Here is an 18,178-nt window from a genome sequence, read left to right as displayed (position 1 = left end):
CAGACGGTAAATCTGCATAGTTGATTTTCTTATATGAGTGTCATCAAAACACTTAGGTAACATCTTTTAATTTCTAGTGAGAAAAGTGATTGCTGTGTTTATTTCAACATGTAATAATTAGATGTACACATTGAAAATGGCAGCACAAATAAGGCTTCCACACATGGCTTATCTTTAACATCATTCTAAGAGGTAGGAAAAAAAAAACCTATTGTTTTCTCCCTTTAAAATAGCATGAGAAGAGGCTGGATAGCATACCAATCAGTAGCACTTCTGATGTGTGTTTATGGTGTTTGAGACTCTATTCTGCAGTGCCCTCTAGCGTATATATTCGCAACAGCACAACCTTAAGTTTTTGCGGTTGTGGTTCATGGACTAAACCTTCACACCTGAGTATCTAGGTCTGATATTTTCATAAACATTTCTACTAAAAAATGTTTTCTAAACAGGTAAAAGGCATAAAAGTCAAGAGCAGGTATGATCTGCAGTCCAAATGCAAAATGTGGAATGGCTGGTGCTGTTTAGTAATCTAAACAAACTACTGACATATGGTTATCACATCCTAATATGAAACTCCTATCCCCAGCTTTAGTTGTTCCCTTTTATAAATGAAACGATAGACTGAGCAAACTTTTTTAACATGTTTTTTAATCTGATACGTCCATTAAACATTCATGAGAACGCTAAATTATTAACACATTTTCTCATTTTACCATCATACACCAGTGTAGATAAAGGCGCAACATCTTTGGATTTAAGAACAAGTTTGTGTAAACAACTTATTTATAAATAAGTTTTAGCATATAGTCTGACATAAAACTTAGTTTAAAAGTCCATATTTAGTTATCATGAATGAAGAAACAAAGTGCTAGAAAGAAGAAAAGTAAAATGTCAGGGAATGCACTAGGGCATTTTCGAGTAGTTAAAGTCATTATTTGTATTTGTGAAGCAAATCATTTGGAAATAACAGTAGTGTAATAAAATGTTTTGCACTTTGACTATTTTACATTTAAAGAACTCAAGTCAGATGTACTAATTTTGAAAAAATTGTGGCACATTTATGCCCATGTCTGCATCAACAGGCACTTACCTAGCTCAGTTACCTTATTCTCTTATGCCAGAGGTCAAAACAGGGCACAGCATGCAGTCGTACATATTTTTGTCCATTAAAAGAACACTCTAGGCATCCATAGACTGTCTCCCTTTTAGAACTTCCCATTCCACAAAGGATGCAGGGACCTTTTGGGATGTTGTTATTAAGTAAATTAATTCTGATATGAGCCCCTTCTCTGAGATAGCTTGTAGAGAGATCCGTCATACTTGCAGCTTTTTCATAATAATCTGTGAAAAGGTCCTCCAAGTAAGCATCAGAGTTAGCAATGGTATCCACTACTCTTTTATCTGAAAAAGAATGCACAAACATAGCAATTGTTTGTCTTTACATTATCAATTATTTACAAAACAATCTGTTAATCTACTGGTGGAAATAACTGATTTATGAAACCATTATAAGCTTTACACATTGAAGGTTACTTTCCATCAAAAGCCTTGTGAGATGAAAACTTTCCTTTAACTTCACAAAACACAGTCTGAATTTTTGTGTGTATTACCTGTACAATCCTATTATTATTTTAAAAAGCACCTAAAAATATAGGCATGAGGCAAGCTCTTGAAAAATTGATGCTAAATTACAGCTGAGTACTTTACTATTTTAATTTCTTTTTATTTTTTCATTTTAATTTTGTTTTCCAAAAATTACAAATTATGCTTGCTTTGGGTGTTTATGAAAAACAGCCAGTACTTAAAATGTTTAGAAAATTTGGAAGGCTCCACATTGACTTCTTAACAGATTTCTTGAGCATCTAAAAACCATAGGAAGAAATCACTTCTATAACTACTTACTTTTCTCCTCTCTCTTCAGTGACAGACTAGTTTAGATTAGGCAACAAACTTTTACGAAGCTACAACTAAGTAAGATGTGTTACACCCCCTGAAGATCTGTCCCTTACAGCAGATTGGAGCAGCACCGAAAGCTTAGACCATAAAGTCCCTGCATTAAGAACTGGATAAATTAGAGCAAGGGCACTTCAACAGAGCATCCTTTTTTAAGGATTTATCTTCACTCTCCAATTTGCAGCTTTCCACAATGCTTAGACCAAGAAGTATTCAAAAATCAGATCTTGTTCTACATTCATGTGAATAAATCCCCAAATTCGAGTGGCACAGTGTCAGAGGCAACCTCCAGAAAGTATAGTTACATACAGTGATAAAGACTTAGTTTTACTAGAACATTGTGTTCATATCTGTATCATATCTTGCCCATTTCCCTGCCCTGTGAAGATACACCCCAAAGAGTGCATTCTAATACTTAAATTAACATTATTTAATATATAAACTTAATCATAAAGGCTTTGCCATGAAGTATAATTTATATGTTATGACTTGGAATTACATAATATTGCCTGTAAACTGCAAACACATGAAACAGGTTTAATTTTAATCAAAGTTAATTGTATAAAACTCTGTATCAGTTTTCATTAGCCATACTTTTTTGAAAAAAAAGATTTGAGTTTTAATGAACAACAAAACCATAAATTTATTATTTGTGAAAAAAGTCAGAAATCTCAATATAACTCTCAAGAACTTTATAATCATTTCAGTAGATAAGAAATTAAGAGGTACTTTTTTATGAAATTTGCTCTTGATTAAATGTTGAATCTTGCACACAAAATTAAACAAAAATACAAGCTTCATGCATTAATCAAGACATTTAGTTATAAATATCAAATGTCATACTTCGATGAAACAGATTACTCCTCAACATCCTTAATTTGTTCAGTGAAGATGATCCAGATTTCTCTTTTTCAAATCCTCCTTTTGAAATTGGAGTCACACAGAGTTCTGTAACAAAGAAAAGTAAGTTTTTAGAAGAAATCTTTAGAAAGTTTTTAGATGAAATATAAAAACGCTAATTTGTACAACACAGCTTACCATAATATGTTTTTCTATTTTATAATAGGTTTATAAAGCTTACAGTGATAAAATACAGTTTTGCTAATGTTTATAGTGCATAGGACCACTTTCTAATACAAGTTTGCGCACAGTAATAGCTCATCAAATGAAGAGCAACGGAGAGATTCAATGAGACAGAATATCAATTAACTAATTTCAGAAATTTAGTGCTTTATAACAACACATTAGGGAAGATTTTTTTTCTATTTTTTTTAATTTCTGGTCATGTTAAGGAGCTAAGACAGTCAACATCGTATAAATGGAAGTCTCACTTCTGAAGGAGAAACGTGTCCATAATCTTACTTGAAACTAAAAATGAAAAATCATAAGGAAGGCTTACTCTGAATTCTGTAGTGATCTCATTCAACACAGAATTAACTGCAAAAACTTATTTTTTTAGATAAAAACGTCATCCAATTTTCTATCCATAACTTAAAAGATTTACAGTGAAATATATGGATGGTTAATTACAGGGAACTGAAAACACATGCATTTTCAAGTTTCTCACCTGAGAATTCTCTTTAACTATGCAAATACAAATACTAGTTTAATTGATTATTTCACTGACAATGACTGTAGCAAATCTAATGCATCTACCTACCATTGCACAAAAGTAAAGTTAAAATTAAAACACTTCCAAAATTGAAATTGATGTTGAGCTTATGTCAGTGAATTTAAACTATAATAATATTATATAATATAAACTAATTTGTACTATATTAATATCTTACTTTTAAACCTATAATTATGCCTGTTTTAGAATATATTTAAAGTTTTTACAGAGATATAAAGGTATCTCATAATTTAGCATAACTGCTTTAAAATGCAGAGTTTCTGTCATGGAAATTAGATACTGTGTATGCCAAAGGATACAGAGCTATTTGCAACTTCTAGAGCAAACAGCATTGCATACAGCTGAAGGGATAAAAACTATTTCCCAAATGATGTCTTACTGGTTTTGCTATTAAAAAAAAAAAAATAGTGTTAATTATAGTGTCAAGCAATTTCTGTAACAGTTGAATGACTCTCGCAGAAGTCTCTGTATTTAAATACATGTGAAGCTGGCTGTCAAAACTTTAGCTAACATTATTTAAGTCAAAAGAGAGTTTTATATTTGATATTATTAAGAACTAGATCAAACCCTAAAATTGAATTTCTGCATTATTACAAATATGAGTAACACTGATAATGTTATAGGCTACAATTTAATTAGTTACAGGCTATGATAAGAAATACAGAAAAATAATGTGAATATATAAGGTCTATCCTTTCCACAAAAGAATAACTTATAGGAGCTATGTAAAGTTTTGTATTTGTTTTGAGTAATTGGGGTTATTTCTTTGTAAATATCTTCAGATAACCAAATGTGGTAATGATCTATCAGACTGAAGTTAAAGCCCTGACAGAAAAAATATTGGCTTGGTTTTGCAAGTTCTGCATACTTTCTTCTTTGCTTGGGGTTTTTACTTTCCCATTCTATGTGAAAATGATCAGATGGTCTTGTGAGCCAGTTCCTTAAAGGTCAGAAAGTGAGGATTTTTGTTCCAGTCAACTGTGGGATTTTAAAAAAAGAAATTTTATAAAGGTCATACCTAACTTTTAAAACTCTTTCCATGACAGACTATTTTCTAATACCTACATTGTTTATCTTTTCAAGAATTGTGTCCCTTATAAAGTCAGACTGCTTATGTTCATGAAATTAAGGAAGAGGCATTGCATTTTATGGGATTGTGGTTTATGTATACCAAGATCAAGAAAACTTTTAAAAACTCAGGCTTCTTTGAATAATAGCTGTAATTACAGTACTTACCAAAATTACCATCCAAATGAATAAAAAGTTCAAATACACTAAATGCAATTGTTGTATGTGCAGGAAAAACAATGGCTTTGTCCCGTCCTTTACAATTTTGATCTTCAATAATGTGAAACTGTGATTTAGAAAAGTATTAAAAGAAAAAGAGTTTCAAATTGAAATGAAAAAATAGACAGAATAATACCTTAGTTATATATATTGGGAATAGTAATGCCAGCAGAAACCTTTGGAATTGAACATCAAATTTCACAACTAAAGAATTTTATATTAACAACTGTGCATGTTAACAAGGTTTGCTATAGAGACAGTAACCTAATCTGCATCATGGACATTGAGAATTATGTCAGTGATTCATAAATACTAGTAATGGGCAAACCTCAGATTTGTAAGTTTTGTTATTCAAACACACTGATAATCTTGTGTGTGTGCGCATGCGAATCTCTGTCAATTCCATGCCTTTATCTTTCCAGTGACCTGATTCCCAATAAACCTTTGCTCTCTGACCACCTGCAACTAATCCCTATATTGTATCTCTTGCCTCTAACAACTCAGTCACCACCCTTAAGTAGAAGGACATGTACCCAGTCCAAAGCCAACTGATGACTAGGAGAATTTTCAAGAGCATGTAAGACAGGGAGCAAGACGCTGACCGTTGTATTAATAACAACCCAAAGCTGTAATGAGTTACAGAAGATGAATGCAATAATGAAAGATAGGTTTATTGGAGGTTCAAAGTAAAAAGAAGTAATCTCCATGTTTTTGCTGGGACTTCACTCAAAGCAATGGCTCACTGTCTAGCCATCCTTTCATGAATTTCCCATCCCTCATTCACAAAAGCAATACTAATAAAAAACAAGTTCTAATTCAATTTACATCAGTACAATAATATTGATTTACTTTAGAGTCTTTCAGAGATTACATCAGTAAAAATGTGATTAAATCCAACCATAAACATCTAAAAAGATGAGCTTTTCTTTTTTTTAATTTAAATTTGACAAACATATTTACCCTCATTGACTCTCCACGCATTCCGGTATGGACAGTTAATGAGCACTGCCTTGTAGTTCTAATACTTTCCATGACTACGCACAAAATTTCCATCCTGCTTTTTCTTGATTGATGGACTAGACAATGATCAAAATTTATTTTTCTAAAATCAAGAGGCAGGAAGGAAATTCAGAAATTAGTAGCAATATACAAAGCAGCTAATATACTTACTAACTTTAATTCAGTAAATCACCATAACTTCTGTCTCATACCTGTGAAACAGCTGACAGGGGAGGTCTTAGGAACCTTAACATTGATTTTTTTAGTGACTGGGAACAGAAGTGCCAAAAAAATTCAAAGAAAGCTAATAATGTACCAATGTTAAAAAGGGTAAGTGGAAATCCTAGAAAACTATAAGTCTATCCTCCTGACACTGTTCTTAAGAACAGTTAAGGAAAAGTCAACACAGACACTAATTAATATAGATATTTTTAAGAAGGTATGTAATTAATGTCAGCCAATAAGGGTTTATGGAAACCAGATCTTTTTTAATACGAGTCCAATTAATAAAAGCAATAACTTTAATGCTCTACTTTGGGGTTCTATAAAGCATTTGACCATAGAATATTTTGATTAGAAAACTAAAACATACATACAGAAACTGGCATATACTAAATGGATTAAAAGCTGGCTAATTGACAGGTGTCGAAAAGTAACTATAAACATGGAATGGTAATCAAACACGTGCATTTCGAGAGTATCTCTACAGGCATTGGGTTTTAGCCTTGTAATAGTTAATATTTTTATCAAGGAACAAGGACACCCCTAATTATTAATCATAATGTTTGGAGGTTACAAACGAAGGAAAAGGTAAGTGTAGAACAAGACAGGGTTACAGATACAAAATGTCCTGCCTTGCTCTAAATAAGTAGAAGCAAACAATATATATTTGAATATACCCAACGTCAAGCTATGCCCAGTGAATAATTTACTGGGATGCAACACTGGGATTCACAGGGGCAACACCGTGACCAGGCAGTAATCCCTGAACATATACACAGAAGAGTATCACTTAAAAATAGACAAATTATATACCTATGAGTTTGGCATTTGTGCCAACACTACAGGAGCATTGAGTTCAGTTTCAGGGTCCACAGTTCAAAAAAGGTGTTTTAAAAATTGGACTGCATTTAGAGAAAAACCATAGAACGTTATGAAAAAACTCAAGCAGAAAAATCTGGTTTGCTTTTCAAATGAAAGGTTGAGTAATAACCTCAAAAAATCCTGAGGTACCTACATTGGCAATCATTTTGGCAACATATGGCAACATGGTTCTCCAGCTCATCAGATGAAGGCAGAGAAATGATCCTATTTCTGAAAGCTGAAGGTGGATAATATCATTTGAAGTAAATTTTGAATTTTCAGTAGTGTAGAATAATATACATAAGGGTTTTGATGAACTGTTCCTCTCTAGATATTATTTAATAACTTTCTTCCTAAAGGATGCACTGTAATTCAAAGACTTAATCCAGAAGAAGTCTATAGCCTCTGTTATGCAGAAGGTCATGTGTCTAATCACAGTGATCTAACCTAAGACTTTAGATCTACAAGAAACTTTGAAAACTATTATGATTGTTATTGATTGCCTAAAAATAATCAAAACCTAACTATTTCTGTATTAATGTGATTTTGTTCAGAGGTTCAACCTAACTGCACAAAAATTAATTATGGAACCAGAAAACAACATATATAAAGTAACCTTGTATTAAGTTCTTTAAGTAGTGTTGGTACTTCAACCTCATGTTTGGTCACTATGCCAAATGAAGCTTTAAAGGCAATAGAATCTGATCCAGCAACGTCAAAACCAACATCATCCATTATCTGATTTCCTCTTCTACCGCTGAGCGAAACATCTGATTTGTCTTCATAGTTCAGCAACTGGTAGGATGAGACACCTGGGTAAAAGGAGATAGTCACTGTATTGAAGAGTCTGAATGCAGTATTTTTATATAGCATTCTACATTTGTAGACAATGATTATCTTAAATTTTTAATAGAATAAATTTAAAGAACAGAGTAAATTGTTCTTACAATGCTGAACCCTGAGACTTTATTCTTTTGATGTGAAATTCACACCAACACGGTGCACTTAGTTATCAGTGTTACTACCAATGACTAATTGGAAAAGAGGATGTTAGAGGTCTAAGGGATTCCTGCACCTCTCATTAGCAAAGCTGTGCCCACATTCCTGCATGTGACATGTCCTAGACATGTGACTGTGATTTGGGCTATTTCTATAGTTGTGCGTGTATGGGTGAAAGTACTTTAGGAGAATTAACGATAAATATGATGCTGTTTCTTTGTATAAGCAGATAAGCAGTGATCTGGGTTTAATGACAGACACTCTGAAACAGAAAGAAAATGACTTCATGGAGACCACACAGAGTATCAAATCAGGAACAAACTGAAAGCCAGCCCAGCCACTATAGATGTCATGCCACTTCACTTGAGGATGGCTTGGGTACTACGCAATTCCTTGTGCAGACTTGCACTACATAGGTAACTTTTCCTCCTTTCTATTTTTTTGTACAAATCAATATTTTTTATGTTACTTATAAATATTTCCCATATAAAATAAAGTTAGTCATTTCTGAATTTTGTTTAGATATGTAGTACAAATGAACCCAAATTTGTTCTTCATTTCTGCAATAAATTAATGGAACACAGGCCTGCCAGTAACATTAAATTTGCCTTTTACCTGACATGTTGCAATTAGAAAGTCTTTCCACACTTCCCATATGGTAAAGATTCATACCTACTGTTTCCAGAGACTATGTCAGTTTATTTTGAAGGAAAACAATAGACCACTTCTGACTTACTTGAAAGTCTGCATGCATTTATTGTAAAATAAAAGGGTAACCTCAAAGCATTTTTCTAATGCTTTCCTTGTACCTTTCGACACATCTCTGTTACGCTACCAGAAAAAAGAATGGAACCTATTGGTTGCCAAGTTAATATGAATAGAGCAGATAAAATATAGGCATTAGGCATCTAAATACATTTGATAATCTGGATTTTATGCCATCCTTTTTGATTCTTTGAAGGTTTTTCGATAAAGTGACATCATAAAATCACCTAGTATAACTCCTATTTATTTTTAACAGCAAAAAGTTTCATATATTTTTCATAATGCTGAAAAGATTGGAAATGCTTTTATTTATTACAAAAAAAAAATTGGAAATTCAATTACAAGTTCTTTCCTTACGTCAAAGGACAGTACCTTCTGCTCATGACATCTAACCTTTACTGAAAAGACTATTAAGGTTTTTTCAGACTTTTTAATGAGATTTTGCAACGTTTTACTCAGCCAAGTAAGCTAGCTGACTTGTCTTGAATGTAGAGCTAGTAGGACTAGTAGGATTCTAATATTTTTCATCTTTCTTTTGTCCTGGTATCATCTGTATGTGGGATCAACTGATATTTCTGTCTTCCTGTACACATACTGCCTTGTATTAGCAGAATTTTTAATTAATGGGTTTTTTTAATGGGCTATTTTTTATTTTGGAAAATAAAACAATGAAAATGTTTCAGAAAATATAGCATGTAGATATTTATTACATGGACTTTTCAAAGAAAAATAGAGGAAATATAGGCAGTATAGTTCAATTTTGCACCTCCTAATTCTGTTAGAATTTCCTCAAATCTTCTGGTATTATGCAGCAAAGGTAATTTAAACACAATTAAATTCTTAAGTATATGAGAAAGATTACAAATATGGAAAAAACTATTGAAAATCCCATTACTTCAGTCGCATAGCTGTTGTCAAATGTTTGTGCCTCTGTAGAGCCAAGTTCAGTAAGTCAGCACAAGGGAATACAAGCGTGAAATAACTGCAGAACTGAGACCATTGGGCTCAGTTGTGTCATAGATATTCAACAGTGAATATATAGAGCAAGAAGAACATTAAAACATACAAATTTTAAGTAGCAATTAATCAACATACATTAATACATTTATCACAATATGTTGTGAATTTTGAAAAAACATAAGACTTAAATGAAGTTGTTATGTATTAGTACAGAAAATATAAAGGTTTGTCAATATAATTGATTTTTTCACACTTTTTCCAGAAAGTCATGTTTTGCATTTTAATCAATATTTGACTTGCACTTTTTTCCTAAATATTTGTTACATGACTAACAGAGATAGACTTTCTTACAAATGTGCTAAAGAACCATCATACTACCTGTACAAGGTTCAACTGTAACTACTGTTCTGTATTTACTGAAAAACATACATTTTTCAGCTTTAAAGAAAGGTAGAAAACTTACCTGCAGAAATTTCTTTCTCCCCTTGAAGAATGTCTTTTAATGTGAATGGTGTTGAAGCAAATTTAGACGTTTTTGAAAGAAAACATTTTCTTTTCTTAATTACAAGACTCAGAGGTTGGTATTTATCAGCTTCACTGAGACTGGGCACAGGAACTAATCTTCCTCCATCACCAACCTGTTTAACAAAGTTTTTGGTTGCAGCAGCAAACATATTATGGCATTAGTAATGATAATAATAAAAAGTTCTGTATCAACTGTAACTTCCAAACCTAAAATCCATGTTCAAACTGTTTGCAATGTTCTTTCAAACAAACGAATACAGTAAAAAAGCTGTCAAACCTTTTTATAAAGCAAGTTATTTTTTTACTTGGAAAGAACCAACACCATCTTAACTACGCAGCTTCTAAAGTGTATTGCTCAAGACCTCTCTCAAAGACCTTCAGTTAAGCTCTCTAATTCTGCATAATGAATAATGAATTACCAGTGTAAACTGATAGGGGAAAGGTTGCCCTTTCCTCAGCAGTTTAATGCTGCTGTTTGAAAACCAAAATTATAATTTTAGAAACCAAAGATTTTAAATTCTGCAGTCTTTAGTTTCCTGTGAGCACATTGTTAGCTGTTTACTGTATCCTTGCTGCAGCAGAACTCCAGCGTGTTTCGCCAGCAATGAACAAAGCAGTCCAGGAGACCTCCTAAATTACACACTTGTGAAAGCTGGTAGGTCTGCTGAGAGGGTATTTCCTTTCAATAGCAGCTGCATAACATACCTGTAAAACAGCTCAAACTGCATGTAAATAGTGTGTCAGTCTTTGGAAACACCTGGGCCAAAGCAGAAGACTAGTGATGGCTGGGGTCACGGTGGAAAATAGGGTTGGGCATTCATTATATTTTAGTGTCTCCTCTGGTGTAACCCCAATACCCTCGTCCCAGGGATTCAGCTGTCTGTGATCCAGGGCCTAATTTTGACACAGACTAGTTACACAGAATTGGCTCAGACGTCTAAGGAATTTGCTGAGTTGTGAAAAAGAACGGTGAGAAAGTATAAAGAGCAGAATCACGCAAAATAACACAAGTAAAATTGCAGACCAAAGTGAGATATTGATACGGGACTAGGGAGCAGCTCAAGGATTCAAGAGGAAAAACACCGGTGTAGAAAGGTGTAGAAAGGTATAAAAATCCTGAAGAAGAGAAAGGGATTCAGTAGACAGCAACTTGGAGAATCTGTAACAGAGGCAGCCTGACCTGACCCTGTCTCATATACACGGTAACTGTTTGGCCAGAAGAGACACTTACTTGTCTTTCAAGAGAGTTTAGCCTTGTAGCACATCTTCCAGGTACTACTTTTGCAGTCACAGTGGGTAAAATACCAGCCACAGGCTTGTAATGTTACACTTCAATATGAATATTTTCACTGGTTGCTGGTTGACAGGTTTTGTTTAGTTGGGTTTTTTTTGCACTGGGGATTTCATTTGAAAGCATTTTAAGGACTATTTTAATGATATGATCATTTATTTAATGATTTAACATGTTTCAAATTAGTTCTTTTCCATATTTCCATAACTATGTTTGAATGGTTAGATTTTCAGGAAGTTCAATAAAAAGGCAAAAAGATGAATATGCTGTCCAGGCTATTTAAGACATTCTTTCCACAAGATGAAAGAAAAGGCTGCCAGAGCTTCCTGCTTACTCTAGAGGGTGCTGAAAAATCTAAGCTGGCTATTAAAATCATATGAAACACTTCAACTCAACTGATTGTAATCCATATTACACTGCTCTAAGAAAAATTATATGTATTTACTTAAAGCACATTAACAGAACTTAAAAATTATAAAGGGAAGGAAAAGCTAAGAAAATTCTTAAATTAAAATTGCCCATTCTGTCTTGATTTAGATTTGTCCTGTGTATTTCTTATGATAACTGTATGTGAGGATACTATCATTTCTAATGGATATTAAGCTCAGTGGGCACTGTTTATTCAATATTAATTTGTATTTGTCTTGTTTAGTATGTCATCATAGATCATACTCAGTTCAATCAATCCTAACGCCAGTTCTGACGATTAATAGTTTCATTTCATATGTTTGTGGTACTGATGTTACTCCATCACCCTATAACGCTGCAGAATACACTTGTCAGAGTAGCGTCTGTGTCATCCTCATACACCAGATCAGAGAACTGGAGCGCAACTAAATTAACGTCACCATGTTCCAAAAACATTCATTAATTTTGTACATCCAAGTTAAGATACCTAAAATGCCTAGTACTGAAAAAAGGTTCTTATAATACGTGTATTTGGCATACAGGTGTAGATATGATTGTTCAGCATTTCTGCTGCCCTGGCTCTGTCTCATTTTGGGCAACCAGTAAATGGATAATATGTTGTGTATACATTACGCCTGAGTCAGCACTTGAATAAAATCTTGCCTTGCCAACTTGTACAGATGAAAATCCTTCCTCATACACAGGTTCAAGGCTGCCTTTGGGGACTGCCAGGACTGGACCCTATAGTACCCCTTAGCAAAGAGTAATGTAACTAAAGTGATTACGAACCCCATTTGCCATTGCAACACAGCATCCATTGTAGAAGAGCAAAAGGACTTATCAGGCAGGCTGAGCTTAGGCTACCTTTATACATTATAGGAATTAGCTCACACTTGAACTCCTACCCTGACACAGGATCCCTAGGATAATAACCTTTTCCGTAAGTGATCTGCTCTGAATCATATAAGAACCCATTATTAGTGTCAGAGAAAGTCATACCTTCAGTTTCCTTGGTCATGAGAACACACCTTCTCTTCACGTTACCCCCTCTCTCTGTGGCTGCATGCCCTCCAACCTTTGGAAAAAAGAGAGAGAGAGAGAAAAAAAATCTTACTAGCAAGAGTCCCATTCACCAATTCACCAATTGATCTGCAGAGCAGGTTCATTGTGCATATAGCCAGAAGATGGGATTCTGTGCAAGAAAAAAAAAATGAAGTGATGTAAAGACATAACACAGAGAGTATTCTATATTTTTAATACATTTTCTGCCTCAATAACTCTAGTTTAACTCTGTTCTCTGCTCCTAACACTCGGTTCTGTCTCTGTTCAAGTTGTCCATCGCTGGTAGAGTGGAGCTGTCTGTAAGTTTGTTTTTTAAGGACATCACAAGCCTCAACATAGGGAGCAGTTTCAAGATAGCTTATTCAGGTCTGTTTTTTCCAGTCTCCTTGCTATGACCTTCACCCAGATTAATAAAGAATTTCCATTATTCTTAAATACGACAGCATGATTTATGGCTGTTTTACCAATGTGACTAAGACCATACAGCTATTCTTAGCTGATTTTTTGGAGTGCAATGGCACCAAGACCCTTTTGACATTAAATGAAGCAGTCTTTGCCTTTTAGTGTACCCCTGTGGAATTTGTTTATGTAGCCTTTGCTTCTGCTAAAAGTATTCTTTTCAGACATCTGAATAGCTGTTTTGCCATATTTATTTTGCTATCCAGTTATTACTGAAATAATAACTGTGACTGTAATAATAAAGAATGAATGAGTTTTTGTAACCAAGACTAACTATTAAAAGGGAATCTTACAGATGGAACAGAACTAAATCCTTTGTGGGGTTGGGTCTAACCTTTGTATCTCTAAGAGCTGGTAGTTCGGAAGGGACGGAGATTACCTGAATATTTACTTGAGCATGAGTGAGGGTCTGTTGATAAGACAAGAGTTTACAGTAATTTACAGAACAGAAATGTTTCTAGAAACTGTTATTTATTTTCATTTTATCAAAACAGAACATGACAAATTCAAAACTTGTTCATGTGGCTAGTTTCCATTAGTAGTTCCTAATGTATTGTCAGTGTTGCCTCTTTTCCTCATTTCATTTTAAAAGAATATCTATCAGTGCATTTATTTATTGGATCCTCAACATACATTATGCACACTTGGAACATAAAATAAAATACTTTCTTTTAAATTCTGTATATTCAAATATTGAAATGCAATTTCAGTCTTTACTGCAAGTTAATACCATATTTATAAAAGGATTCTGTTAGCTTCAACAGACAATTATCGAGACAGGTTTTACAGTCAGGGCATAGGGTTACAGAAAATATTTAAAAGCCTTATTAAGTCTAAGGATTAAAAGTGGTATCCTATATAATAATGCTTTTGTCATGTCACTCTGAAATCTGCAAGCAAATGCATTCTCAGATGACATCAACGTTTAAACAGAATCAGTGCAGGTAACATTTTAATTACCTATTAAAATAATGCATATAATGCACTTAATAAACTTGCCTCCTTTGAGAAACTATTTTCCAACATAAAAATAGAATAGAAACTGTAAACTGATATAAACAGAAGATTCTGTTCGAACATATGAACATGGTCTGCATGGACAATATGTTGTACAGATATAAACTATTATTGTTTCAAAAAAGAATCTTTATTGCTAACTAAAACTCGTGCCTTACATATGCTGATCATTCTGCTAAGGTTTTGCACTAACATTTACTTTCTTGCAAGTTTTATAAAAGAAGCACAGAGTTATCTTGGAAGTAATTAAGTATTTTTCTGTGATCTAATGACCACTACTGTCTTAGCTGAAGAGAAACCTAAAACTGATTTTTGGATTGGAGGGAGGTGGACTACCAAAGGAGTTTACTGAGGCTCAAATACTAATGTTAAGCTGAAATTAAGAAAATGGGGTTTAGAGGAGGAAACAAGTTGAAAATACTTAGTACAGAAGATGAATAACAAGATACTTTTCTTCATTTGCAGGATGAGTTCTCATTCTTTAGAATAGATCTTAGCCATGAAGTAGTAATGGAGCGGGCAAGTATATAGCTGAGAATTTTGATGTTCAAATACTTTTTTTCCCCTCCTTACATTACATTGATATGAACATAGAGTTTATTAATTAATAGTAAAATCTAGAGCATAGTTCTGCATAACTATAAAAAGCACTTCATCTTCAAAAGTTATGTAACTCCATAACAATTTGTTTGTTATTAGATAATTATCCTAGACTATCCCTGCAGGAATGTTGGATATCTGTAACTCTGAGACTTCTAAAATTGCATTTATAGGCTGACTTCAGTTGGACCAAGGCTTGCCCAAGAAATTGAAAATGTGGAATTATCTCACCAATTTATATCAAGAACATTAATCTGTTGATGATTCCAATGACTTTGTAACCTACAAGAACTGAGTTGATTTTAGTCTGTTCCTTGCACAGGTATCATTAACCAGTGAGCTGGACAGGGGGGGAAGTCAAAGTTTTAACTGACTGGATAAACTGAGCTGACTTGGAAGGGCTAAATCCACTTAATTAGTGCCAACCTATGCTGGTTAAATTGTTTAGTATATCCTCTTATCATGCAAAAAGATGCTTTCGTTTGCCAGATCTCCTGACTTAAGTGCCTTTGAGTTATTATGACTTACTAAGTTTTACAAAAGAACAGGTGTAAGAATTTAACATCTAAAAAAACTAGCAAAATAAAATGCTGCTGAAAAATTGCTTGCCAAATTCCATCATTTCCCAGCAGATGGCATGAGTATTTCCTTAGAAAGCAAGGGTCTGAGCAACACAGACCTTGTCATATTTCAGTAGGTAACAAAAATAACATAAATTATAGGACTACATATGGTCCTTTTTATATACATGCAGTTTTATGTTAAATTCCTATTTGTGAGTAGATCCAAAAGCTACTTGCATTCAGAGAAGACAGATCTTGGTTATTGGTTAAAAATTAAAGAAGAGATGACATAAGTAGACAATGGAAAAACTGCATTACCTTCTGGGCTATTCTTCTTAATTAGCTTTATTAAACAATAAATACAAGTAGTTTTATTTGTTGGTCAGGCTTTCTCACAGGAGGGTGATGGAGCAGGGAAAAGAGCTACTGGATAAATTATCTTCCATCTGATATTTGGGAAAGCATGTCAAACAGCTCAAAGCTAGTTTTTAACATAAAGAATTCTGGGAGTCAGAATGTGAAAAACACTTAAATAGGAGAAAGGGAACAAATTATTAGAAAAATCTGATGATCTGCTGCTTCTGGAGTGTTTATACAGACATGCCATGCTGATTCAACAGAGTCTAAATGTGTAGATCATATATAATGAAAACAGGTGTGATGGCCTATTACTGTGTGCTCTGTGTGTGCACTGAGTTTATCCATACTTGACGTGCAGTGGCATATCTGGGGTGTCACTGTAAGCTGTCAGCCTTGTGCTGCTGTTTGCTGCATGTGCTATTTGCTTTGCTTCTTCCTAGCAGCACTCTGCCATGTCTCAATAGCAAGTTGCCTGCTTTCCCCATCGCAGTCGGAATGAAAGGAGAAACATGGGGGAGAGAATCAGAGCAGAGCCGAAAGTGGTCTTGGCAAACGAGTTAGCTGAAGCTGCCAGAGATTCTGGTGAAGAGGAAAAAACCTACCATGAACAGAAGAGGGAACCAAAATAAGCAAGGAATGTGAGATGAACAGAGTACAAATGGGGCCAGGGCAAAAAAGGACATTTGTCAGAGTTCAAGATGTTCAAGCACCAAGAACCTTGGCAGAGTTCAAGAGAGAGGGAAAAATGGATTAGAGTCCACCACTCTGTCACACAACAGAAATCCAGTGGGAAGGCTGAGATTCCCCATAGGACTATATGGAGGTACTCTGCCAGAATACTGTTTTCTGTGTTTTATAGATACGTGTTTCACATGACATGTTGTCATTGATAACCATATATTATAAGCAAAGGTATTAATGAAGCCAGCATTTAAAATAAAGAAAAACCCAGCTCCTTTTCAAGTTGAAAAATGAAAAAATTCAGGATGCACAGGGATGTCTTGGGGAACACATCAGCAGAAAAAAGTGACTACTCAACTGAGGAAAAGCCCACTAAGTATTTGAAACACCATTTACATGCAGCTGCAGGGAGAATGTAGAGAACAGGGAGACAGAACATAGTTAAACATAGTTATCAAATATATATTTGACAGTACTGCTGTCACGGTGGACTCTTACCTAGTCTCGACACAGTTTGCTATGGTACTGGGCTCTCTTAGCCTAACACTCACAATGATTGCTGCTCACAATGCATTACACTATTTAGAGACCATGGAGGGAAGAAAAGTCATTTTAAACAAGCTTAAAGTCATTTAAAACAACATGAAAGCTTTCAGAAGAGCTAACTTCATCAGAGATACTTCCATGTTGGATTTTTTATTATGTATTTCAAGTACAGTGAAACTTTAAAATCAATTCACAAATGCTATTTTAATTATGCAGTACACTGGAACAACTAAATCAGCTATGGTTAGATTTTTATTTTGTGCAGATTTATTGCATTAAGCTCTCATGTACGTATATATACACTATAACTAAGTATTTCCTATATAATACCATTTGCTTCAGGTTTACAGCTCAAGAAAACTCTGCTGGAGCCTCCTTCTCTTCTCTGTCACAGAATAGATGATGATAATACATATTCATAGGCCATGCTGCAATATACATAAAAGGTGGGCCTCCTGCTAAGAGGTGCTGTATTACAACCTGACACTTGCCCAGCAATCATGGTATTAAAAGCTGTACTTTGTAAGTATTACGTCGATGAAAGGCTACAAGATGTGGAGTTCAACTTCTCCATGCCTTTTGGTTGACATCACCCCCCTTTCACCTTTAGACTAGCAACATCTGTTGACTTGATGAAAAGGGAACGTGTTGCACAGTTGGCTCCTTTCTACTACTTCACTGCCTTCCCACTACAGCAGTGTTATTCATGAAAAGGAAACATAACAGAGATTAAGGAGCATATGTTCTGGTGATAATTTTTAATGCTCTTCCACAGACTTACCTTTCAGTTTTCAGAGCTTTGATCACAAAAGGGCAGAGACTACTTGATCCACATTTCAAGTGTATGTCTTCTATTAACATGATGATATTAAATGACTAGATCTATTGCCAGTTGAAGTGTCTGAAATATCCCAGCTTCTGCTTCTTCTGTAATTGCCCTAATTTTGTATGCAGCATTTTGAACGGGCAGATGGATGTGTTAGCTAC

General features: G+C 34.3%; 2 protein-coding genes across 2 annotated transcripts in view; both read right to left on the bottom strand.

Annotated features, from left to right (window-relative positions):
- Positions 1 to 627: 627 nt before the first annotated feature.
- On the bottom strand, positions 628 to 11,842 carry PJVK (pejvakin). The gene is made up of 6 exons (XM_026092427.2): positions 10,143 to 11,842; positions 7,572 to 7,767; positions 5,834 to 5,975; positions 4,823 to 4,940; positions 2,797 to 2,901; positions 628 to 1,401 (listed from the first exon to the last, which is right to left on the bottom strand). The coding sequence occupies exons 1-6, from the start codon at positions 10,351 to 10,353 to the stop codon at positions 1,100 to 1,102; spliced, it is 1,074 nt and encodes a 357-aa protein (XP_025948212.2). The 5' UTR covers positions 10,354 to 11,842; the 3' UTR covers positions 628 to 1,099.
- OSBPL6 (oxysterol binding protein like 6) overlaps positions 10,210 to 18,178 on the bottom strand; it is a 121,157-nt gene continuing 113,188 nt past the window's right edge. The window contains exons 25-26 of the mRNA XM_064515009.1: positions 12,903 to 12,978; positions 10,210 to 10,317 (exon numbers count right to left, since the gene is read on the bottom strand). Of these exons, the coding sequence (XP_064371079.1) occupies positions 12,939 to 12,978 (40 nt within the window). The 3' untranslated portion in view covers positions 10,210 to 10,317; positions 12,903 to 12,938. The remainder of the gene's footprint in view (positions 10,318 to 12,902; positions 12,979 to 18,178) is intronic.

Source organism: Dromaius novaehollandiae, chromosome 7 (genome assembly GCF_036370855.1).
Source record: "Dromaius novaehollandiae isolate bDroNov1 chromosome 7, bDroNov1.hap1, whole genome shotgun sequence".
In the NCBI taxonomy this organism is placed as follows: domain Eukaryota; kingdom Metazoa; phylum Chordata; class Aves; order Casuariiformes; family Dromaiidae; genus Dromaius; species Dromaius novaehollandiae.
This window is presented reverse-complemented; position numbering and strand designations above follow the sequence as displayed.

Bases quoted from the DNA above. Each gene is read 5' to 3' on its own strand.
- PJVK (XM_026092427.2), bottom strand. From the start codon at position 10,353: ATGTTTGCTGCTGCAACCAAAAACTTTGTTAAACAGGTTGGTGATGGA. The intron at 5,976-7,571 runs GTTACTTTATAT...TCTTGATTTTAG, and splicing joins CTTAAAGAACTTAATACAAG to AAAAATAAATTTTGATCATT. The intron at 4,941-5,833 runs GTAAATATGTTT...TCTAAATCACAG, and splicing joins TGCGTGGAGAGTCAATGAGG to TTTCACATTATTGAAGATCA.